At 36.9% G+C, this 27,409-nt stretch overlaps 1 protein-coding gene across 1 annotated transcript; it reads left to right on the top strand.

Moving 5' to 3' along the window:
- Positions 1-11,315: 11,315 nt before the first annotated feature.
- Positions 11,316-13,785, top strand: LOC132370227 (olfactory receptor 5B2-like). The gene is given in 3 exon segments (XM_059929953.1): positions 11,316-12,081; positions 12,804-13,277; positions 13,280-13,785. Coding segments are annotated over 3 exon segments (1,746 nt in total).
- The last annotated feature ends 13,624 nt before the right edge of the window (positions 13,786-27,409 follow it).

Raw genomic sequence — 27,409 nt, 5'->3', positions numbered from 1 at the left:
CTACATTAAGTCTACAATAAGGCGGTTTTACCCACCTCAGATCTCTCTGGTGAAAATACTTAACCTGTCTAACCCACACATTTCTAAATTCTTATGGTAATTTCTCCAGCTATTGATTAAATCTACAAAGCAAAAGTCTCAAAAAATATGATAACTAGGAATAATAGGTTAAGAAGAATCACCCATGAACATGGGATTTTTTTTTTTTTTGCTGGTCACTCACTATTATTTATTTACATCTGACGAACTATTTGTCTATGGAATTTCATAGTCAGGTCATATGCCTTTAAATAGACAGGCAAAGCAGAGGAATAGAACATTCTGTTGACAGGTAAATGTGAATCAATCCGGTTTCTTTCAAAGGAAAATAATCAAGCTCTTTTCAAATAATGTAAAATGCAAAATGATTGCCTGTTGGAGGGGGTGGGGAAGCCTATGAGCTTCTCTTCTCAGAGAAATGATTGCCATATTCTAGCTGGAGGAGCATATGCTACAGCTTATCTTGTGATTTCTCGGCAGTCTCTGATATTTATTAACAGTTGATTTTCTGTCATTGCTCTTCTTCCTCCTCTTTCCTCCTACAGTGTAAATTAGTTTCCCCAAATGTACATCTCACCTTCATTTTCTTATCAGTCTTGCAAAAAGGGTGATTATTTCATTATTGGTTTTGAAGAGTCTTTCATATTAAGTGGTGCAGCTCTGGTTTCAGGCATTTAACAGACTCTTATTTGTTTCATTCTTTGTCTCATCATCTTAATCAAAGCCCCCTGAGACCGAGTCTTTTCTAGTAACAAACAAGAATAAGAGGAAATTATAAATTGTTGCTTCCGTGGAAAATGCAGTATTCATCAGGAATCCCTGGTGGGATTGAAACAGGGTAGACTTCAAACATGTGAAAACAATTGTACTCACCTATGAAAAACCTTTTAATAGCTAGTATACCTGTCTTCCAAGTCTCTTGTTAGCTTAATACCTAAGCAGCGTCCCTCTGTGGGGCTCAAGCCTTATTATATTGTCCTAAGGTTGCTAGCAGAAAATTTTTCAGCATAAGAGTTTATTTTTTCATATGAGACCTGCTGTCTTGCTTTCTCCCACATACTTTTGAACATGGGATTTTGATTTTAAAAATTCTTCTTAGTAAGTATGTTCACCTACACTCCCACACACATGTACATTTACATGCATGTTTTAGCATATGCACACACATACATCATTCATGAGAAACTCATGAAACTCACACACCTACTGAAGGAGAAATTAATTAAGACATACATGAGATAGGTCTATTATTATAGTAGAATTTAAAACAATTATTTTGGTGTCTGGGAACACATTCTTAATATAAATATTTGACTTAATGTAAATAAGATATATATGTTTGGTTTTTTAAAAATTATTGTTCAATTGATCTTTTTACATATGAAAAAGCAATAGGTTTTGTATTTAAAAAATTAACTTTTATGAAAATACTTCCAAAGTTTTTTTAGTGTAGATTTCTTATTGATTCTTTGTTCTTATTTTTAATAAAAATGCATGCCTTTACACAGGCATTTATTTTCCTAGACAAATTTTTATATGTCATATCTAAAAATAATATGTTTATATATGTCATTTTAAATAGAGAAAATATACAGTAATATGGGAAAAAGAAAAGGATCATAAAGGCATGTTTTAATTCACTTAAATAAAAGTATAACATTTAATTTAAAAATTTTAAGCACCAAGAATTATAATAGTATTAATAACTTCTTTGCATATAAATGTTATGAATTTGTTAATGTCCAAATACACTAAAATTTTGAGTCTCACAATGTTAAAAATTTTGAATCTATATATATGTCCATTCTTTTCTTCAGATTTGGGAAGATTTTTGCCATTATTTCTGCAAATATTTTCTGTCCCTTTCTCTCTCTCCTTTTGGGAATCCCATTATGCATATGTTGGTACTTTTGCAGTATCCCACTGTTCTCTGAGACCATTTATTTTTCTTTATTCTTTTTTATTTCTGTTCCTCAGGCTGTATATTCTCAACTGACCAATCTTTATGTTGACTGATTTTTTTCTTCTGCCAGCTTATATCTGCTACTGATACACTTTAGTGAATTTTATACTTTATTTATTTTATTTATTTATGTCCTGGGATAAGCCCACTAGAGGTCTACTGTACCCAGAGTAAGTCAGGATCACTGAGAAGGGCCCCATCTCTGACACGAGGGAAAAAGTTTCTGTGTAAGATAAAAGCTGTATCAGAAGAGTAGAGAAAGGACTCTGCTATTCACAACCATGCTAACAAACACTGAGTAATAAGTAAACACAGTCTACTGCTAGGAGAGGGCCAAGACACATGGAGAGCCTTTCTAAGGTTCAAATGCAAAGGAAATATTTAAAATTGCGAAGGTCAATATTCATTGCAGCTCTATTTACAATAGCCAGGGCATGGAAGCAACCTAAGTGTCCATTGACAGATGAACGGATAAAGAAGATGTGGCACATATATACAATGGAATATTACTCAGCCATAAAAAGAAATGAAACTGAGTTATTTCTAGTGAGGTGGATGGACCTAGAGTCTGTCATACAGAGTGAAGTAAGTCAGAGAGAGAAAAACAAATACCGTATGCTAACACATATACATGGGATCTAAAAAAAAAAAAAAAGGGTTCTGAAGAACCTAGGGGCAGGACAGGAATAAAGACGCAGATGTAGAGAATGGACTTGAGGACATGGGGAGGGGGAAGGGTAAGCTGGGATGAAGTGAGAGAGTGGCATGGACTTATAAATACTACCAAATGCAAAATAGATAGCTAGTGGGAAGCAGCAGCATAGCACAGGGAGATCAGCTCGTTGCTTTGTGACTACCTAGAGGGGTGGGATAGGGAGGGTGGGAGGGAGACTCAAGAGGGAGGAGATATGGGGATATATGTATATGTATAGCTGATTCACTTGGTTATAAAGCATAAACTAACACACCATTGTAAAGCAATTATACTCCAATAAAGATGTTAGAAAAAAATTAAAAAATAAAAAATAAAATAAAATTGAGAAGGTCACAGATATTGAGAAATATCTTGTAAACCAGCTCCCATCCTAAAACATGGTCATGCCATCTGAAGCCTCTTCATATGTGGTTCACTGATGGTAACTATAGAAACAAGATCCAAATCCAGTTTGACTTGTATGTAACTAGATTGACTCAGCTGTCCACACTAATGTTCTAGCCAAACAAAACAACAACAAAATGTAGGACTATCTTCGGGCATAAAATGTATTTACCACAAGATTTATTGCTTTATACACGATGTTTAGTTTTCAAAAAAATCACAAGGAATACAAAGAGGCAATACTTTGCTGAAAGACAAAGCAATCAGCAGAATCAGATGCTTATATGACAGAGATATTGAAACTATCAGAGAAGGAATACAAAATAAATATACGATTAATATGTTAAAGATTCTAGTGGAAAAGTTGGAAAACATAATAGTCAGACTGGTGATTTTAACAAAGGAACGAAGACTTAAAAGAAACAACAAATGGAAATGCTAGAGTCCACAATATCCACAACTGTATGGTCCATGGAAAAAGTCTGGCTAGGACTTCTATTACTATACTGAGGTGGTTAGAGTGGGCACCCTTGTCTTGATCCTGATCTTAGAGAAAAAGCTTTCAATTTTTCACTGCTGAGTATGACATAGCTGTGGGTTTGTCATGTATAGTCTTTATTATGTTGAAGTACATTCCTTTCATACCTAATTTGTTGAGAGTTTTTATCATGAAAAGATTTTGAATTTTGTCAAATGCTTTTTCTACATCTATTGAGATGATCATATGATTTTTATCCTTCATTCTGTAATGTGATATATCACATTGATTTACTTGCATATGTAGAACTATTCTTTCATCATTGTGTATGATCAAATCCAACAATATGTAAAATTCTTAATAAGTCATGACCAAGTGGGTTTGCAAATTAATTGCAAGTGGGATTTCAAAATAATGTACTGTATTAAGATGATGTGGGGTTTTTTGTTTGTATGTTTTTGGTTTTTTTTAATTTATTTTTTATTGAGGTAACATTGGTTTATAACATTATGTAAGTTTCATGTATACTGCACGTATTTCTAATTCTGTATACACTACGGCAGCATCACCAACAAAAATTTAGTTTACATTCATTCACTATATTGATACCCTTTACCAGTTTTGCCCTCCTTACTGCCCCTTCTCCTCTGGTAACCACTACTCTGTTCTCTGTATCCATGTGTTTGTTTTTGTTTGGTTTGGTTTGTTCATTTATTTTGTTTGTCTGTATGTTTGTTTGTTTGTCTTTAAATTTTTATTGGAGTATAGTTGATTTACAATGTTGTGTTAGTTTCAGGTGTACAGCAAAGTGATTCAGTTATACATTTACATGTATCCACTCTTTTTTAGATTATTTTCCCATATAGGCAATTACAGAGTATTGAGTAGAGTTTTCTGTGCCATACAATAGGTTCTTATTAGTTATCTATTTTATATATAGTAGCGTGTATATGTCAATCCCAATCTTCCAATTTATCCCCCTCCCCGTTACCCCCAGTAACCATAAGTTTATTTTCTACATTTGTAACTCTATTTCCATTTTGTAGATAAGTTCATTTGTGCCCTTTTTTTTAGATTCCACATATAAGCTGTATCATATGATATTTGTCTTTCTCTGACTTACTTCACTTAGTATGACAGTCTCTAGGTCCATCCATGTTGCTTGCTTGTTTGTTTTATATTCCACATGAATGGAATCATTTGGTAGTACTGCACTAAAACCATATAATCATCTCAATAGATGCAGAAAAAGACTCAGACAAAATTCATCATTTATTCACAATAAAAACTCTCAGCAAGGTATTAGTAGTGGGAAACTTCCTAAACATGATAAAAAACATCTACGAAACACTTATAGCTAGCTTCATACTTTCTTTATGATGAAAGACTGAATGTTTTTTCCAAAGATTAGAAATAGGCAAGGATGTCTCCTCTTATCACTTCTATCCATCATGATAGGCATCAATACAGTGAGGCAAGAAAAAGAAATGAAAACATATTGGTTGAAAATGAGCAGAAGACCTAAATAGACATTTCTCCAAAGAAGATATACAGATTGTCAACAAACACATGAAAGGATGCTCAACATCACTAATCATTAGAGAAATGCAAATCAAAACTACAATGACATATCACCTCACACCAGTCAGAATGGCCATCATCAAAAATTTACAAACAATAAATACTGGAGAGGGTGTAGAGAAAAGGGAACCCTCTGGCACTGTTGGTGGGAATGTAAATTGATACAGCCACTATGGAGAACAGTATGGAAGTTCCTTAAAAAACTAAAAATAGATTTACCATATGATCCAGCAATCCCACTACTGGGCGTATACCCAGAGAAAACCATAATTCAAAAAGAGTCAGGTACCACAATGTTCATTGCAGCTCTATTTACAATAGCCAGGACACGGAAGCAACCTAAGTGTCCATTAACAGATGAATGGATAAAGAAGATGTGGCACATATATAAAATGGAATATTACTCAGTCATAGAAAGAAACAAAACTGAGTTATCTGTAGTGAGGTGGATGGACCTAGAGTCTTTCATACAGAGTGAAGTAAGTCAGAAAGAGAAATACAAATACCGTATGCTAACAAACACATATACATGGAATCTAAAAAAAAAAAAAGTTCTGAAGAACCTAGGGGCAGGACAGGAATAAAGATGCAGACGTAGAGAATGAACTTGAGGACACGGGGAGGGGGAAGGGTAAGCTGGGACGAAGTGAGAGAGTGGCATGAGCTTATATACACTACCAAATGTAAAATAGATAGCTAGTGGGAAGCAGCCACATGGCACAGGGAGATCAGCTCAGTGCTTTGTGACCACCTAGAGGGATGGGATAGGGAAGGTGGGAGGGAGGGAGACTCAAGAGAGAGGAGATATAGGCATATATGTGTATGTATAGCTGATTCACTTTGTTATAAAGCAGAAACTAACACACCATTGTAAAGGCATTATACTCCAATAAAGATGTTAAAAAAAATATTGGTTGGAAAGGAATAAATAAAATCCCCACAATTCAGAGAAGATATGAATTTCTACTTAGAAAATCCCAAAGAATATGACAAAAAGCTGTAGAACTAATGAGTTTAGCAAGTTCTTAAGAAACAAGGTCAATATTCAAAAATCCATCATAATGCTATATAATGTCAATAAACAATTAGAAATTGAAATTTAAAAACAGTACCATTTGCAGTAGTACCAACACCATGAAGTACTTAGGTATAAATCTTGCAAGATATGTGCAAGATGTGCTGAAGTCTATAAAACATTGACTAAATAAATCAAATATGACAAATGGAGCAATTTACTACATTCATGGATTAGAAGACTAAATAATTTTAAGATGTCTGTGTTCCCAAATCCCAGAAAGAATTTTTGTAAAAATGGGCAAGCACATTGTAATATTTATATGGAAAGTCAAATAAACTGGAATAACCAAACAATTTTGAAGAACAACAGTGTTGAAGCACTCACATCCCTCCTTTCCAGATTCACCATTAAGCTACAATAGTCAAGTAGTGTGGTATTGGACAAAGGATAGCTGTATTAGATTAAACGTTACTGGAGCCAGATAGAGATTCCAGAAATACAGCAATACTGATATCGTCAGTTGATATTTGCCAATTCTGCAAAGGCAATTTTAAAGAGAAGTATAGTATTTTCAACTGATACAGTTCGAATACTTGTTAAAAACTCAAAAAGGCAAGTCACGAACTGGGAGAAAGTATTTGCAAATCACATATCAGTCCTTATCAGTAAAGGGCTTGCATTTTGGAATACATAAAATATTCTCAAATTGGAATAATAATGAAACAAATACGGTAAAAATGGGCAAAAGGTTTTAACAGAGACTTTACAAAGGAAGATAATAGGGATGACAAATAAGCGCATGAAAAGATGCTCCACGTCATTAGTCATTACAGAAATGCAAAACAAGGAGATACACTACAGACCCCTTAGAGTAACTAACTAATAAAAACAAACCTATAAATATCAAATACTGCCAAGGATGTGAAGCAATCAGAACTCTCATACATTGTTGGCAGGAATGCAGAATAGTATACCATTTTGGAAAACAGGTTGACTGTATCATACAACCCAGAGCTCTCACTCCTAAGAATGTACCCAAGTGAAATATATGCATATGTTCACGTAAAATTCTGTATGTGAATGTTTATAGACACTTTATTTGTGATAGGTAAAAACTGGAAACAGCCCAATTTTCTCTCAACTGTGGAATGGATAAACAATCTGTGCTGAATACACAGAATACCTCTCAGCAATAAACAGGAACCAATTACAGAACAACTACACAGCTCCATACATTTCAAATTCATTACGCTAAGGGAAAGAAGCCAGACTCAAAAGACAACCTACAGTATGACTCGTTTTTTATGACATTCTTACAAAGCCCAAACTATAAGGGCTGAAAACAGATCAGTGTTTGCTAGCAGGTAGAAGGAGGGGTCAAGCATAAAGGGGTATAGGAAATTTGGGGGGTTGATAGAAACGTTCTACATCATGATGTGGTGGTGGCTATACAGCCACATACATTTGCGCAAACTGTTAGAACTATACATTAAAAAGTGTGGCTGTAACTTTATATAAATTATACATTAATTAGAAAAAAAAAAAAAAGTCAGGTAACACAAACTGCTCGGTGCACTTAACAGGCACTTAAACTCCCCACAGACAGTTTAATTGCTGCTTCACTAAATAAGTGAGATGAAGAGCTGAGAACCCTACGTTCTCATAGGGGACCCCATTCCCCTGACAGCTCTGTGTCCCTATAACTTCCTCCTGGCTCCTCTTCATTAGCCTTTGGAATCTCCAAATTACTCCATTTAACATCATTTTAGAGGACCAGTCTGTGTGCAGAACCCTTTTTTTCATTTGTTTATTCATCTGAATGGTAATAGATTCTAGTGTACATGTCAGTTTCCCTCCAAACAGGATTTGCTTAGAACCTGCAGCCAGAGCCAAGGAAAACACTCTAAGATAAGAATTATACTGATTCAGGTTAAAGTGATAACCCCTTTACCAAATTGTTTTGTAGATCATCTTTCATTTGCTATTCACAGACAGAATTCTGTGAGATGTGTGGGAGAGGTAATTTTATTATTTTTGTTTCATAAATAAGAAAACTAAGCTTGACAGAGGTAAATGACTCTTCCAAGGGATCATAAATAATACATGGGAGATGTAGGACTTGAACCCAGGTCTCCTAGCTCCATGTCAATGATTTTTCTTCCATTTATTCATGCTTCAGAGACTTTAAAATCTTTTTTACCAGTACCTGAGAGACCTTCTCCAATAGGATTTATACATTCTACCCTGGTTGATTTTCTGATTTTAGACTCACAATTCATGGTTGCCTTTCCCTTTTTGTCAAGGGGGAAGGTAAGCTTCTATATTTCCTTATACATTATTAGTGAGAAGTGTAATTCATGCAAAAACCAGAAGGAGGCTACGTCTGCTATAATTCCACAAAGTAATGGATGTTTTCAATATTTTTCTCAAACAGTGAGGATGAACTGGTCACTAAGTGTCAAAACCTATGTCATTGGGGAGTGTTGTGATACTCAGGAAGCACCATGCTGCTTTCCTAAAGAGGATAAGAACAAACAAACCACCACCACCACAACAAAAACCAAAACAAAAAAACACATAGGATAGATTGTGCTCTGATTTGGTAACTTCATTTAGTTTACTAACTCTAGGCCTGTTATTGAAGGGGAAGTTAAATAGAACAGGGTGAAATGATACTTCTTTAGACTACAAGAGGACCACCATGAATTAGAAAACCCCTTACTTTATTTATTTCAGCCTTCTTTTCCCCTTAATCTCACTCATATTATTACTAGCACATCTAGAAAAGCTAAGAGTGACGGCTAAGGCCATAGGCTTTAAAATCTGTCTGACCTGGATATGAATCTTGAGTTTATTTCTTGCTAGGTGTAGATTTTTATGAAGTCTCCTAACCCCTCAAATACTCAGTTTCCTTAATGACAAGAGGTGGATAATAATACTCCATACCTTATAACATTGTAGGATGAAGTTGTAGGATAATATAACAAATGTCTTTAGGTACTAGGCATGAAAGGTGAAGTCTTGAAGGGGAAACTGGTAGAGAAGAATGGTTAATAAATGGAAGCTGTGACACAGGCCTCAAATTCAAATGAAAAAATTTAGAATGCAAGGTTCACCACAAAAGCAGATCTGAAAGCTCGTCAAACTCAGGAGCATACAATTTCAACCCTAGATTTTTGTGATCCAGCTTATGGGTTGCAGTCGTGAGAGTAAGAATGAGTTTGAAGCAGAAGAAAACTGTTTCAACCCAAGGTAAAATATGGATCTCTAGGAAGAAATTGAACAATGACTGGTACAGCCAATGATATGGTTAGAGGAAAGACAGAGTGAGACCCACAGGAGGAATCAGAAGACCTGAGTGGACATAGTGTGTGAAGAAAGACTAATCAAGGAGAGAGGCTATCAAACTTCAAAAGTAATCCATAACCTAAAGATCTGAATATTGCTGCCCACTTTTTCCAAACCAAGGTAGAAACCATCATTTCATCCTAATACTAACATTAGAGCTAACACTAATCAGGCTTATATTTATTGTTTTTCGTGCATTATTTTATTAACTCTAACTTTTGTCCCTTCGCATTACCTCTTTGTTTTTAGCGATGAAAAATATGAGGCTCAGAAAACTTAGGTTAGGACACTGTCTCCCTGATAGTAAATGGTAGGTACTTTTAGAATGCTATTCATCTCTCCCCAGATCTTGAGTTCTTACACTCAGTGCATTACTTTCTCTTCAGAATTGCCTTTGCTGGTTGGACATATTTGTTGTTGCAGTCATTGCACTGCATCTACATTACATGTACATCTCTGTTACTCCACTGTAAGTCCCATAGCCAAGGATAGTATATTAGTTATTTCAGTAGTCCTAACAACTAATATTAAACTTGGTCTAATGGATTCAATAAAACATGTGAATTGAATTAGTTCACTTCAACTCAAATTTCAGTTCGTATCATGGGAATTGGAAACCAGTCTGCCTGGGTACAAAGCTTGACTCTGCCGGTTAATACTCATGTAAACTCAAACAAATTAAGCAATCTTTTTGAGTCTAAGTTATCTCATAAAATCAATGAGGGTAATGACTAGTGAACCTCATAGCATTGTTAAGAGGATGAAATGAATATATATACATACAGTCAATCCTCATATTCACAGATTTCACATTTGCAATTTTTCCTATAATTAAAATTTATTTTAATCCTAAAATAAATATTTGTAGTGCTTTTGTGATCATTTAGGGACATGTGCAGAGTGGTGAAAAATATGAGTTGCTTGACGTTCATATTTCCAGCAGAGGTTGAACAAGGCAATTGCTCTACCTTCTTGTTTCCGTTCCCATACTGTAACTGTTTATTATGCAGTCTTTGTAGTGCCAGTTTTCCACACTTTTATGCCTTTTGTTGGTGATTTTTAAATTTAAATAGCCCCTGAGTGTAATGCTGAAGTGCCGTTGAGTGTTCCTGGGCACAAGACTGTGATGTGCCTTAAGGAGAAAATAAGTGTATTACATAAGCTTCATTTAGGTATGAGTTACAGTGCTGTTGGCTGTGAGACCAATGTTAATGAATCAACAGTATATATTAAATACGATGTTGTTAAAGAGAAACACACAAACAAGCTTTTGGATTGACTGATTGATGAAAATGTGACCAGAGGTTTGAAGGAACCTATTTGTGTATTTCTGCTAGGAGCAAATAAGCACTCATGAATTCACTGTTCACTGTTACTTTATAGAACCCAACTACTACAGATAATGAGGATCGACTGTGACATACTGGAATGTGGGCACTATAGAAGGGTATGTTGTTTCTTGACTCAGTAGATATGATTTGGAAGATGGAGTCATTCCAGATATGTGACTTTGGACAAGTCATTACCCCTTTCTATACCTCAGTTTCTCATATACAAGATTAGTAAACTTCATGAGTGATCCATGAAACCCCTCCATTTCAACTATCTATAACACAACAGATAGTTTATTTACTAATTTTCTTATGTGTATGCTTTAGATCTGGAGAACAAATTATTGCTGTAATTAAAATAATCCACAGAGTATACATGCATTCCAATTTCACTGTACCCTCTTTTCCATTCCTGTTCCTTTACCTCTCATTGTTGCAGGGCATCGTGTGATTCCCAAATGATGTCCATGGAGAACAATACAGTAGTGACTGAATTCTTCCTTCTAGGACTTCCTGATGCTCCAGAAATGCAGGTCCCACTCTTTATAATGTTCACTCTCATCTACCTCATCACTCTAGTTGGAAATCTGGGGATGATCATGTTGATTCTGTTGGACTCTCATCTTCACACTCTTATGTACTTTTCCCTCAGTAATCTCTCTCTGGTGGACTTTGGTTACTCCTCAGCAATCACACCCAATGTGATGGCAGGATTCCTTACAGGAAATAAGGTCATCTCCTACAATGCATGCACTGCTCAGATGTTCTTTTTTAAAGTCTTTGCCACGGTGGAAAGTTACCTCTTGGCCTCAATGGCCTATGACCGCTATGCGGCCGTGTGTAAACCCCTACATTACACCATCACCACGACAACAAATATGTGTGCTTGTCTTGCCATAGGCTCTTATGCTTGTGGTGTTCTGAATGCCTCTGTAAACATTGGAGATACCTTCAGTCTCTCTTTCTGTAGGTCCAATCTGGTTCATCACTTTTTCTGTGATCTTCCAGCAGTCATGGTCCTTTCCTGCTCAGATAAACACATGAGTGAGATGGTTCTTGTTTATATTAGTACCTTCCATGTGTTTTTTGCTCTCATGGCTATCTTTATTTCCTGCATGTTCATATTTATCACCATCCTGAAGATGCATGATCATCCCCACTCTCATTTCACTCAAAGTATATTTAAGTACATGCCCGAAGAAACATCATTTATGCAAACCACATGTAATTCACACATCCATGAGTGGACAGAAAAATGAGTCCAAACGTAAGTGGGATTAGTCTACTTTTATTAGTATAATTTAAAACAATGATTTTGGTGTGCTAGTTTCCCCACTACATCTAGTTTACATATATATCTTAGTTTCTCCACTGTGCACCCACAAGCATTGAGTTTGGTCTAGTGTATGCAATGAAAAAATATGAATTTAGTTAAAATAAATTCAATTAAACTTCAGTTAGGATCATGTGTCTTGGAAGTCACTCTGCCTGGGTCCAAAGCTTGAATCTGTCAGCTGGTACTTGTGTAAACTTGCTCAAAACACTTAACCTTTTGTAGATTTGTTAGAAGATTAACCATATTTAAACAAATTAAACATAAATGTGTACTTGGACTGAGCACTGTATAAATGTAAGCTGTTAATAGATTGAAGTGATCTGATTTGGGACATGTATTTATGGCAAATATGTGACCTAAGACAAATAATAATCTCTTTCTGCACCTCAGGTTGTTCATTTGCACAAGTGGGAAGTTGGCCATGTAATCCGTATGGATCTTTCAGCTTCAAGAGTATGTAACTATAAGATAATTTATTTACTAAGTTTTTTTTCAATCAATGCTTTAGATCAGAGAATCATGAAGAATAATTTATTGCCATCATAAAATGAAAAAATAATGGAGTGTTTATATATTTAAATTTCAGTGCAATTTCTTTGCCGTTTATCAGACACGCCTTGCTTTCTCATTACTACAGAGAATTTAGTAATACACATGGAGAATGGTACAAATGTGATGGATTTCATCGTGGTGGGTCTAACCAATGCCCCAGAACTTCAAATTCCCTTCTTTATTGTGTTCATCCTCATTTTCCTCATCAGTGCTTTTGGAAACCTGGGGATGATCGCATTGATCCTGTTGGACTCCTGTCTCCACACCCCAATGTACCTTTTCATCATTAATTTGTCCTTGGTGGACTTTGGCTACTCCTCAGCTGTCACACCTAAAGTGATAGCTGGGTTCCTTAGAGGAGACAAGGTCATCTCCTACAATGCATGTGCTGCTCAGATATACTTATTTGCAGCCTTTGCCAGTGTGGAAAATTTCCTCTTAGCCTCAATGGCCTATGACCGCTATGCAGCAGTATGTAAACCCCTCCATTATACCATCACCATGATGACAAGTGTGTGTACACGTCTGGCCATAATGCATGTGGTTTCTTGAATGCTTCCATCCATGTTGGAGGTACATTCAGCCTTTCTTTCTGTAAGTCCAATGTGGTCCATCACTTTTTCTGTGACATTCCAGCCGTCATGGCTCTCTCTTGCTCGGATAAACACATTAGTGAGGTGGTTCTTGTTTTAATTTCAAGCTTTAATGTCTTTTTTGCTCTTCTGGTAATATTGATTTCCTACCTTTTCATATCGATCACCGTCTTGAAGAGGCACTCAGCTAAGGGATACCAAAAAGGTTTGTCCACCTGAGCTAGTCACCTCTCTGTAGTCTCCATCTTCTATGGGACAGTCATCTTTATGTGCTTACAACCCAGCTCCAATCATTCCATGGACACAGACAAAGTGGCATCTGTGTTCTATGCTATGGTCATTCCCATGCTGAACCCTATCGTCTACAGCCTGAGGAACAAAGAGGTTAAAAGTGCATTCAAGAAGGTTTTGGGGAACGCAAAGTTCTCTCTAGCCTTTGGATTTTAATGTTGTGTGATGTACAATAATCTAGTTTCGTTTCTCTCATGTCATCCCATTCACATTTTAGCCCTACATTACATTTAATTCCTAAAATTATATCCAACTCAAAAGTCTGTTGTTTAGTAAAAATAAAATATACTTAATACTTCAACTATATATGTCTCAAGTGAAGCATAAGATATTCTGGGTCCTGCTTCTTAAAAACCTTATGAATCGTTTTTGATTTATTCACTTGTTACACAGATGTTTTCTCTACCACATGCCAGTGCAAACATACATGTAAATCAGTAGGACAAACAAGCCCATGAACAGAGGTTCATACAAGTGCTCTATGTGGGCATGTGGTCACATACATATGGCAGTGGTAAATTTGTAGTGTAGGTAGCTTATAATACAATAATTTAAAATAGTTTAAAGCTATTAGAATATAAATTTATATCTAATCTTATTTATTTCTTTAGTATATCTGTTCTAAGAGTCTTAATTGGAGAAAAAGCTATATAATTCTAAATGAAAGTATGTCCTTTGCTGGCACATTTTATTGAAAGACATAAATATCACATTTAAATTGAGTTATATTTCTGTCTTGGCTGAGTCATTTTGTAGAACCAATGTTTCCATTACGATTTTCAAAAGGAAGAAAGAACTGGAATACAAGAAAAATGGAAGGAAATAAAAGCATTTTCAATTATTTGTACATGAGCACAAACTTTCACAATGTTTAAAAATATGCACTGAGAGTGCATATCAATAACATTGTATGTTTTTCTATCTGCAGATGCTTTGAAGTGGTTAGTGCTTCTCATTTGTTTACACTTAAGTTGAGTTAGGTCATCCTTTTCACTCTCCAAGTCTTCTCCTCCACTCCATTTACACTGATTCCCTTGCTATTTCTTCATAACTCCATATATGTTTCCACATCAGGGCCTTTGTACTTACTACTCCCTCCGAGAGGAATCTTCCCTTACTTCATTCAGGGTGTCCTTAAATGTTATCCTACCACAGAGGCCTTCCCTGACCATCTTTATAAAATACTCTCTCCTCCCCACATACAGCAACTCCTCACCCTGCATTTTTCTTTATAGTCCCTATCAACACTTACTCATGTATGTTTGCTCGCCAACTGGTTTGTTAACTATTTCTCCTAACTAGAGTGTAAGTTCCATAAGAGCAGTGACTTTATCTCTTTTCTCATGTGGTCCTCAGTACCTAAATGAGTATGTGTTTCACAGCAGATTCTCAATAAACACTTATCAAAAGTACAAATAAACTTTGAGTCCTTTTGTACTATATGTTAAATCTTTGAACCATTGATGATTATATTACAGTTTATTCCCCTTAGTTACCTTGTAGATATACATATAGAACATTTCCAGAGTTACAGCTTATTTTCTGCTTTGCTGAAATGTTTTAATCTACATTCTTGCTCAATGTTTTCATGCCCCACTTTTGGCACAATGATTTCCTAGATATCCCATCAATGGGTAATCTCAGATCATCTCAATATGTCTTGTAAAGTGGCAAGCAAACACCAAATAAATTCTAATTGGTAAATCATAAGAATACATTAATATGAGATTGAATAAAAGTTTACTCTCTGATTTAATTTGGAAAATTACTTCATACGTACTGTTTATACACCTAACTGAAATGCTTCAAAATGTCCGTATGGAATATAGACCAGAAAGTATCTATCAGTGATAAATATAACATGCATTTCATATCCTAGTGTAAAGCATAATTATTATGCATTTATTTGACCCTCAGTGATCTCCATTTTATACTAAAGCTCTAATGGGAACGTGCACCAGCGACTCCTTTTTTGTCTCTTTTTAATTATTGACTTCAACATCTCAACATTTGTAAGATTGTGCTTGAAGGTACTAAGATGATCATGCTGTTCCTAGTGGGCAGTGTGTTATATCACAAGATTCACTTCTGTCTTTATAGTGATGCTTCTCTTGTTGAAATTTAATTATTTAACTTTAGAATTATTTTAGAGTTACAGCAAATTTTCAAAGATCATGTAGAATGTTCCCATGTGAACCCGTGTAGGTTGAATAGTGGCTCCCGAAAGATCCACATCTGAGTCCCTGGAACATGTGAATATTACCTTATGTAGCATAAAAAGGACTGTGTGCATCTGTGATTATCTTAAGTATTTAAGACTGATCAATTACCCTGGATTATTCATGTGGGCCCTAAAGGAAATCATATATATCCTTATAAGAAGAAGTCAAAGAGGACTTCCCTGGTGGTTGCCCCAGTGGTTAAGAATCCGCCTGCCAATGCAGGGGACACGGGTTCGATCCCTGGTCCGGGAAGATACCACATGCCTCGGAGCAACTAAGCCCGTGTGCCACAACTACTGAGCCTGCACTCTGGAGCCCACGAGCCACAACTACTGAGCCTGTGTGCCACAACTACTGAAGCCCACGTGCCTAGAGCCCGTGCTCTGCAACTAGAGAAGCCACCGCAATGAGAAGCCCGCGCACGGCAACGAAGAGTAGCCCCCACTCACCACAACTAGAGAAAGCCCACATGCAGCAACGAAGACCCAACACAGCCAAAAATAAATAAATAAATGAATAAATTTATTTAAAAAAAAAGTCAAAGAGAGATTGGACCACAGAGAGAAGAGGAGAAGGCAATGTAACCATGGAGACAGAGATTGGAGTGATGCAGCCACAAGCCATGGAATACCACCAGAAGATGAAACAGGCAAGAATGGATTTTATTCTACATCCTCCAGAGGGATTAGGAGCCCTACCACCACCACATCGATTTGGGCACAGTGAAACTAATTTGGAATTTCTGGCTTCTAGTACTGTGAGAGAATAAATTTCCGTGATTTTAAGCCACCAGTTTTTTGGTAACATGTTAGAGAAGCCATAGGAAACTAATAAACCCTTGCCCAGGTTCCCCTATGTCTTGTATTATTTATTTATTAAAAATTTTAATAACAAATGTATATATTTGAGTGCAACATGACGTTTTGATATACATACACATAGTGAAATGATTATTGCAGTCAAGCTAATTAACATATACATCTTCTCACCTAATTACTTTTGTGTGTATGTGTGTTGTAGCATCATTCACAATAGCCAAGACATGGAAACCACCTAAGTATCTGTTGAAGGATGAATGGATAAAGAAATTGTGGGGAGAGGAGATCCAGGTGGCAGAGTAGGAGGACACTGAGCTCACCTCCCCCCACAAACACATCAGAAATACATCTAAGTGTGGAGCAATTCTCACTGAAAACAAACTAGCAACTGATGAAAGACTCTTATACAACCAAGGCTGTAAAGAACGATCTGCACGGAGTCGGGTAGCAAGAGAAGAGAAGCAATCAGTTTGGGACTTGCACCCCTAGGAACGGACAGGGAGGAGGCGGGGATTACCTGGGCTAGGAGATCCTCCACGGGGAATGAGCAATTCTAACCACATATTGGGTACCCCAGCCCTGGGGCCCAACACCAGGAAGACAAGTCCCCTTGGCTGGTTTGAAGACCAGTGGGACAGGCTGGGGAGCTGTGAGAAATGTGGAGTCCACTGTGGAGAGCTCACACACACTTGCTGACCCCCTCTCTCCCCCTCCAAACAAGGAGGAAGAAGCATGTTGAGACTGCCTGGACCTCTGGCCAGTTTCCCTCAGTCACCCTAGCATGAGCCCAGGCCCAGGCCAAGCACCAGCTTGGCCCCTCTTGTTCCACTAAGGAGAAGGCTTCCTGGCAAGGAGAGTAAGAAGTGGCTGGGGACAGAGGCTGCTCGGACCCAGCACTATATTTGAATGGGGTACGGGCAGACATTACTGGTGCCAGATAGAGAGAGGTCAGCCTGGCCCCCTTCTCACACTGAGTGACTGGTCTTTCCAGGCCATAGCGGACAGCGGAGCCACTAAATGGAAAGAACTTGGATTCCTAAGTCACTATATGAGTCCCGTATGGTGTATATGAACAGTATATGAGCAAGAAAAACCTCTGTGGGTGAGCTATTTTTTTGTCTAACAGCTAGTATTATTTATACCAACAAATATAGAGAGATTCCCATAAGACCTTCTGGGTGCTGTTGGTAAGAAGTGGAGGAATATATGACAGAAAATTCTGTAAAATATCTACAGTGCAACTTAATTCCAGAAGTATTTATTTCTTAATCCCCACCCAGCTTGTAAAACATAATTAAAATGGCTGGTAGGAATAACATTAGCACAAGAAAAATAAAAGTCCACTTTAACCAAATTTTCTGATCTAAGATATCGCACTAAAATCCTCTGAGCTTCTACTGGAGATAATAATTGTATTAAATGAGTGCTGAATGAGCAAGAACTTTGCACAGTGCTGGACAGAGAATAGTTGTTTAATAAATGTGTCCTTTCCCTTCTCTTCTTCTCCCTAATCCTTCTGCCTCTTCCTTTTCTGTATTGGCACCCTTCTCTGTTCATCCAAACACATTAAATACACATAACATATCAATAAATCATATATTGTATTATTAAATATTAATAGAATGTATTATAGAAATAGTTATATCGTTTATATAATCACTAATATATTTAATATATTCTTGTTACATTTAATATATATATTTACATTTACAACTGTGGCTCTGCTATTTAATTGTGAGCTTTTCGAGGACAGAAGTGTTATCCCATAAAGTTTGTATTCTTGGAATGTAGTCCAACATTGGTCAAATAACCCAATAATCGAAAGAAAATGTGATTGAGAGGGACTGAGATGATTTCAATGTCTTCTGACAACTATACAGCAGTGTGTAAACCTCTCCATTGTACCACCACTATGATAATAAATTTTTTGGTCATCTGGCCCCCATTGACTGCTAGGTCTGTGGGATGTCCTGAACGCTTCCATCCATAATGATTTCACCTTAAGTTTCTCCTTTTGTCTGTCCAACATGGTCCATCACTTTTTCTGAGAAAGCAAGCTGTCATGGCTCTCTCTTGCTCTCATAAACCTATCAGTGAGTTACTTCTTGCTTTGTGGCGAGTTTCAATATCTTTTTTGTTTTTCTGGTTACCTTGATATTCTACCTGTTCATAACTATCACCATTTTGAGTATGTGCTTAGCCAAGGGATACAAGAACATCTTGTCCACCTGTGCTGGCCACAACCCTGCAGTCTCCATTCTATGGGACAGTCTCTTCATGTACTTATATTTAATATCCAGGAATTCTCTGGACACAGATAAGACAATATTGTCTCGTGTTAGTGTTTTAAATATTTAGGATCCTAAATAACCTAATTTAACCCTCTTAGATCTTGGCACAGTGACATACCTGTCAATACACTTTATTTCCTGAAGTGATATCTTCACCTGTTCAAAATTTTGTTTTTGATTAAGAGTAAACATTATACACAGAAATGTAATAGCTTAATCATAAGAGCTCACAGTGAGCTTAAGACATTTTGAGGCCTTATTATGTACTGGGTACATTGGGTAATACAGAAAAAAAAAATTAAGGTAGTATATTATATTGTTTATATTATGCATTGTTTATATTATTATTCAGGCTTGGATTCAGACTTTAAAGGTTTGAATCTATATGAACTAAGACAACAGTGCCTGGTGTGAAGGGTAATAAGGTTGCAGATGTGATTGTTGCTGATATTATTGTTGTTAAGATTAAAAAGACATGTCCTATAGGACACATTTACTATCAAATTGAAAGGATAAAACTTCAACATCCTTTAATATCTACTCCTTAGCCCCCACCATCTCTCAGCTTCCATATCTGCACCTTAACTCAGATATCCTTTTCTTAAGTTTCCCAGTGTCTTCTTCTTTGTCTCAGTTCTTACCAGGTGTGACCTAAGCAAGGGTTTGCCCTGAAATGGTTATAATAAAGGTGGTGACAAATGAATGAATTTAGGATATATTTTGAAGGTAGAGATAATAGTATGTGCTCATGGACTACATGTGGATTGTGAGGAAAAGAGAGCCAGGGCTGAATAATCCTGGCATTAAGAGCTTGTTTGTTGAAGACTTTATCAGATTGGATTAGATATTTAGCCTGGATTCTGAAAATTGGGAAAGCTATTTCATAAATACAGTTGGGTGAAATAATCAGTACAACCTTCAATAGATTCCTCTGGCAGAAGTCTTGCCATGAAAGATAACGTGTCAAAATTTGTATCTGTTTTTATCCCTAAATCTCAAACCTCAAGTTTTTTGTTGTTAATAATTGTCAGTATGGTATGTTTGATTATACAATTTTGAATTTAAGCTATTAGGGCACTCACCCACATAAGTTTCTTTAGTAATGTGGTTCCAATAATTTTGTTGAGCATTTTTTGTTATTTTTTCGATAGTCATATAATACTATGACCACTATTCATATTAATATTTATTTAATAGTAGTAATAATTGTGACATTGCATGCTAACTATGTATTAGGCAGTATTCTAAGTGATTTAAACATATCAACTTATTAAATTCCCCAAACAGCCTTGTGAGGTACTATTATTACCATCCCTGTTTTAAACTGAGGCACAGAGAGGTTGTGAGTTGCCCAAGGTTACCCAGCTAGTAAGTAACAATACCAGGATTTGAATGCAGGCAAGTCACTCCAGAGACCATGTTCTTTATGACCACAATATGCTTCCTCTGTAAATAACAGTGTTGGTCTCCAAACACCTTTTATTTATTTATTTATTTGTTTGTTTGTTTGTTTATTTTAACATCTTTATTGGAGTATAATTGCTTTACAATGGTGTGTTAGTTTCTGCTGTATAACAAAGTGAATCAGCTATGTGTATACATATATCCCCATATACCCTCCCTCTTGCGTCTCCCTCCCACTCTCCCTATCCCACCCCTCTAGGTGGTCACAAAGCACCGAGCTGATCTCCCTGTGCTATGCAGCTGCTCTCCACTAGCTATCTATTTTACATTTGGTAGTGCATATATGTCCATGCCACTCTCTCACTTCGTTCCAGCTTAACCTTTCCCCTCCCCATGTCCTCAAGTCCATTCTCTACATCTGCATCTTTATTCCTATCCTGCCCCTAGGTTCTTCAGAACCATTTTTTTTTCTTTTAGATTCCATATATATGTGTTAGCATGTGGTATTTATTTTTCTCTTTCTGACTTACTTCATTCTGTATGACAGACTCTAGGTCCATCCACCTCACTACAAATAACTCAATTTCATTTCTTTCTATGGCTGAGTAATATGCCATTGTATATATGTGCCACATCTTCTTTATCCATTCATCTGTTGGTGGGCATTTAGGTTGCTTCCATGTCCTGGCTATTGTAAATAGTGTTGCAATGAAAAATGTGGCACATGTGGAACATGCTGTGTTGGGTCTTTGTTGCTGTGCGCGGGCTTTCTCTAGTTGCGGAGAGTGGGTGCTACTCTTCGTTGCAGTGCGCGGGCTTCTCATTGCCGTGGCTTCTCTTGTTGTGGAGCACGGGCTCTAGGCTCAAGGGCTTCAGTAGTTGTAGCACGCGGACTCAGTAGTTGTGGCTCACGGGCTTAGTTGATCCGAGGCATGTGGGATCTTCTCAGACCAGGGCTTGAACCCGTGTCCCCTGCATTGGCAGGCGGATTCTTAACCACTGTGCCACCAGGGAAGCCCCATGTCTCTTTTTGAATTATGATTTTCTCAAGGTATATACCCAGTTGTGGGATTGCTGGGTCATACAGTAGTTCTATTTTTAGTTTTTTAAGGAACCTCCATACTGTTCTCCATAGTGGCTGTATCAATTTACATTCCCATCAACAGTGCAAGAGGGTTCCCTTTCCTCCACACCCACTCCAGCATTTATTGTTTGTAGATTTTTTGATGATGGTCATTCTGACTGCTGTGATGTGACACTTCATTGTAGTTTTGATTTGCATTTCTCTAATGATTGGTAATGTTGAGCATCCTTTCATGTGTTTGTTGGAAATATGTATATCTTCTTTGGAGAAACGTCTGTTAAGGTCTTCTGCTCAGTTTTGGATTGAGTTGTTTGCTTTTTTGATATTGAGCTGCATGAGCTGCTTCTATATTTTGGAGATTAATCCTGTCAGTTGCTTAGTTTGCAAATATTTTCTCCCATTCTGAGGTTTGTCTTTTCATCTTGTTTATGGTTTCTTTTGCTGTGCAAAAACTTTTAAGTTTCATTAGGTCCCATTTGTTTATTTTTTGTTTTATTTCCATTTCTCTAGGAGGTGGGTCAAAAAGGATCTTGCTGTGATTTATGTCAAAGAGTGTTCTGCCTATGTTTTCCTCTAAGGGTTTTATAGTGTCTGGCCTTACATTTAGGTGTTTAATCCATTTTGAGTTTACTTTTGTGTATGGTGTTAGGGAGTGCTCTAATTTCATTCTTTTACATGTAGCTGTCCAGTATTCCCAATACCACTTATTGAAGAGACTGTCTTTTCTCCATTGTATATTTTTGCCTCCTTTATCAAAGATGAGGTGACCATATGTGCGTGGGTTGATCTCTGGGCTTTGTATCCTGTTCCATTGATCTATATTTCTGTTTTTGTGCCAGTACCATACTGTCTTGTTTACTGTAGCTTTGTGGTATAGTCTGAAGTCAGGCAGCCTGATTCCTCCAGCAGCGTTTTTCTTTCTCAAGTTTGCTTTGGGTATTCAGAGCCTTTTGTGTTTCCATATAAATTGTGAAATTTTTTGCTCTAGTTCTGTGAAAAATGCCATTGGTAGTTTGCTATGGATTGCATTGAACCTGTAGATTGCTTTGGGTAGTATAGTCATTTTCACAATGTTGATTCTGCCAATCCAAGATCATGGTATATCTCTCCATCTGTTTGTATCATCTTTAATTTCTTTCATCAGTGTCTTATAGTTTTCTGAATACAGGTCTTTTGTCTCCTTAGGTAGGTTTATTCCTAGGTATTGTATTCACTTTGTTGCAATGGTAAATGGGAGTGTTTCCTTAATTTCTCTTTCAGATTTTTCATTATTAGTGTATAGGAATGCAAGAGATTTCTGTGCATTAATTTTGTATCCTGCTACTTTACCAAATTCATTGATTAGCTCTAGAAGTTTTCTGGTAACATCTGTAGGATTCTCTATATAGAGTATCATGTCATCTGCAAACAGTGACAGTTTTACTTCTTCTTTTCCAATTTGGATTCCTTTTATTTCTTTTTCATCTCTGATTTCTGTGGCTAGAACTTCCAAAACTATGTTGAATAATAGTGGTGAGAGTGGCATCCTTGTCTTGTTCCTGATTTTAGAGGAAATGGTTTCAGGTTTTCACCATTGAGAATGATGTTGGCTGTGGATTTGTCATATATGACCTTTATTATGTTGAGGTAAGTTGCCCCTATGCCTACTTTCTGGAGGCTTTTTACCATAAATCAGTGTTGAATTTGTTTGAAAGCTTTTTCTGCATCTATTGAGATGATCATATGTTTTTTATCTTTCTATTTGTTAATATGGTGTATCACATTGATTGATTTACGTATATTGAAGAATCCTTGCATTCCTGGGGTAAACCCCACTTGATCATGGTGTACAATCTTTTCAGTGTGCTGTTGGATTTTCTTTGCTAGTATTTTGCTGAGGATTTTTGCATCTGTGTTCATCAGTGATATTGATCGGTAGTTTTCTTTCTTTGTGACCTGTTTGTCTGGTTTTGGTATCAGGGTGATGGTGGCCTCATAGAATGAGTTTGTGAGTGTTTCCCCTCTGCTATATTTTGGAAGAGTTTGAGAAGGATAGGTGTTAGCTCTTCTCTAAATGTTTGATAGAATTAGCCTGTGAAGCCATCTGGTCCTGGGCTTTTTTCTTGGAAGATTTTTAATCACAGTTTCAACTTCAGTGCTTGTGATTGGTCTGTTTATATTTTCTATTTCTTCCTGGTTCAGTCTTGGAAAGTTGTGCTTTTCTAAGAATTTGTCCATTTCTTCCAGGTTGTCCATTTTATTAGCATATAGTTGCTTGTAGTAATCCCTCATGATTCTTTGTATTTCTGCAGTGTCAGTTGTTACTTCTCCTTTTTCATTTCTAATTCTGTTGATTTGAGTCTTCTCTCTTTTTTTCTTGATGAGTCTGGCTAGGAGTTTATCAATTTTGTTTATCTTCTCAAAGAACCAGCTTTCAGTTTTATTGATCTTTGCTATTGTTTCCCTCATTTCTTTTTCATTTATTTCTGATGTGATTTTTATGATTTCTTCCCTTCTGCTAACTTGGGGGGTGTTTTGTTCTTCTTTCTCTAAGTGCTTTAGGTGTAAGGTTAGGTTGTTCATTTGAGAATTTTCTTCTTTCTTGAGGTAGGATTATATTGCTATAAACTTCTCTCTTAAATCTGCTTTGCTGCATCCCATAGGTTTTGGGTCATTGTGTTTTCATTGTCATTTGTTTTTAGGTATTTTTTGATTTCCTCTTTGATTTCTTCAGTGATCTCTTGGTTATTTAGTTGTGTAATATTTAGCCTCCATGTGTTTGTATTTTTTACAGTTTTTTTCCTGTAATTTGTATCTAGTCTCATAGCATTGTTGTCGGAAAATATACTTGATATAATTTTAATTGTCCTAAATTTACCAAGGCTTGATTTATGACCAAGATATGATCTATCCTGGAGAATGTTCCATGAGTACTTGAGAAGAAAGGGTAGTCTGTTGTTTTTGGATGGAATGTCCTATAAATATCAATTAAGTCCATCTTGTCTTATGTGTCATTTAAAGCTTGTGTTTCCTTATTTGTTTTCATTTTGGTTGATCTGTCCGTTGGTGAAAGTGGGGTGTTAAAGTACCCTACTATGATTGTGTTACTGTCCATTTCCCCTTTTATGGCTGTTAGCAGTTGCCTTATGTATTGAGGTGCTCCTATGTTGGGTGCATAAATATTTACAATTGTTATATCTTCTTCTTGGATTGATCCCTTGATCATTATGTAGTGTCTTTCATTTTCTCTTGTAATAGTCTTTATTTTAAAGTCTATTTTGTCTGATATGAGAATTGCTACTCCAGCTTTCTTTTGATTTCCATTTGCATGGAATATCTTTTTCATCCCCTCACTTTCAGTCTGTATGTGTCCCTAGCTCTGAAGTGGGTCTCTTGTAGACAGCATATATACAGGTCTTGTTTTTGTATCCATTCAGCCAGTCTATATGTTTTGGTTGGAGCATTTAATCTATTTACATTTAAGGTACTTATTGATATGTATGTTCCTATTACCATTTTCTTAATTGTTTTGGGTTTGTTTTTTGTAGGCCTTTTCTTTCTCTTGTGTTTCCTGCCTAGACAAGTAGCTTTAGCATTTGTTGTAAAGCTGGTTTGGTGGTGCTGAGTTCTCTTAGCTTTTGCCTGTCTGTAAAGGTTTTAATTTCTCCATTGAATCTGAATGAGATCCTTGCTGGGTAGAGTAATATTTGTTGTAGGTTTTTCCCTTTAATCTCTTTCAATATGTCCTGCCACTCCTTTCTGGCTTGCAGAGTTTCTGTTCAAGATCAGCTGTTAACCTTATGGGGATTCCCTTGTATGTTAATTGCTGCTTTTCCTTGCTGCTTTTAATATTTTTTCTCTGTATTTAATTTTTGATAGTTTGATTAATATGTGTCTTGGTATGTTTATCCTTGGATTTATCCTGTATGGGACGCTCTGTGCTTCCTGGACTTGATTGACTATTTCCTTTCCCTTGTTAAGGAATTTTTCACCTATAATCCCTTCAAATATTTTCTCAGGCCCTTTCTTTTTCTCTTCATCTTCTGGGACCCCTATTATTCGAATGTTGGTGTGCTTAATGTTGTCCCAGAGGTCTCTGAGACTGTCCTCAATTCTTTTCATTCTTTTTTCTTTGTTCTGCTCTGCAGTAGTTATTTCCATTATTTTATCTTCCAGGTCACTTATCCGTTCTTCTGCCTCAGTTATTCTGCTGTTGGTTCCTTCTAGAGAATTTTTTATTTCATTTATTGTGGTGTTCATCATTGTTTGTTTGCTCTTTAGTTCTTCTAGGTCCTTGTTAAACGTTTCTTTTATTTTCTCCATTCTATTTCTAAGATTTTGTGTCATCTTTACTATCATTACTCTGAATTCTTTTTCAGGTAGATTGCCTATTTCCTCTTCATTTGTTTGGTCTGGTGGGTTGTTAGTTTGCTTCTTCATCTGCTGAATATTTCTCTCTTCCCATTTTGCTTAACTTACTGTGTTTGGGGTCTCCTTTTCGCAGGCTGCAGGTTTGTAGTTCCCATTGTTTCTGGTGTCTGCCCACAGTGGGTAAGGTTGGTTCAGTGGGTTGTGTAGGCTTCCTGGTGGAGGGGACTGGTGCCTGTGTTCTGGTGGGTGGCACTGGATCTTGTCTTTCTGGTGGGCAGGACCGTGTCCGGTGGTGTGTTTTGGGTGTCTGTGAACTTAGTATGATTTTAGGCAGCCTCTCTGCTAATGGGTGGGGTTGTGTTCCTATCTTGCTAGTTGTTTGGCATAGGCCATCCAGCACTGTAGCTTGCTGGCCAATGGGTGGAGCTGGGTCTTAGCATTGAGACGGAGATCTTGGGAGAACTCTCGCCGATTGATATTACATGGGGCTGGAGGTCTCTGGTGGTCCAATGTCCTGAACTCGGCTCTCCCACCTCAGAGGCTCATGCCTGACACCAGTCCAGAGCACCAAGACCCTGTCAGCCACACGGCCAGGTATGTGGGGATTTCTTTGCCTTTTGGGAAGTCTGAGGTCTTCTGCCAGTGTTCAGTAGGTGTTTTGCAGGAGCTGTTCCACATGTAGATGTATTTTTGGTGTATTTGTGGGGAGGATGGTGATCTCCACGTCTTACCCCTCCACCATCTTGAAGGTCCACTGTCCCTCCAAACACCTTTTAGAACTGCTGTAAGACTCTTGTAACATACTAAAAGTAGGAAAGAATGCCCACTTAATTTTGTCAGATGAAGAAATTAAAACTCAGCAACATTATGTGGCTTTTCCAAGGGGATAAAATGGGAATGACCATCTCCCTCCATTCTGTGATGCCTCCCTCAAGGGGATGAAGCCAGGCATAGGCTGTATAGTATAGAGTTTGTTTGAGTGGTCATGATTTTGATATTTTTTCACTTTTGGGGGTATTTATTTTAATGGGGGGACAATTTTCTCTGAGGAGTGAAAGGAAAGCTATCCTTCCTAGACCTTAGATGGAGCACAATGGCTTGGGTAATAATCTCATTCTTCACAGTATTCACATCCAGAAGGCAGTGATACATCATTTTTTCTCAGGTAATTACCTAAAAGAATATCTGGGAAGATTAAATGAGATACTATTTATTGTTCTCTGACTACCTGGCATATGGTAAGTGCTTAGTTAGTATGAGTGCTATCTTGCTCAGGAATGACAGTGATAAAAGTGAAAGTAATTTGCAGAGGAAACACAAACTTTCAACCCAAATAAAAATAAGCAACAGATATTTTGAATATAACTGAGTGGCCATTTGGAATATCTGAGTGGAGTCAGGAACTAACGAATATAGTGCATACCTTTACAAATGGTGAGATGGAAGTCAGAAGCTGCCAGTCTCAGGGTTATTGGGAATCCTACACTGGTAATGGTGTCACAGTGTGCTTGTGTCATTCAGGTGACAGAATGTGCCATGAATCATTTTCCATGCATCAGTAATTCATCCATTTTGCTTCCCTTGTTTTGACAGGTGAAACACCATTTCAAA

Source organism: Balaenoptera ricei, chromosome 8 (genome assembly GCF_028023285.1).
Source record: "Balaenoptera ricei isolate mBalRic1 chromosome 8, mBalRic1.hap2, whole genome shotgun sequence".
NCBI lineage: Eukaryota > Metazoa > Chordata > Mammalia > Artiodactyla > Balaenopteridae > Balaenoptera > Balaenoptera ricei.
This window is presented reverse-complemented; position numbering and strand designations above follow the sequence as displayed.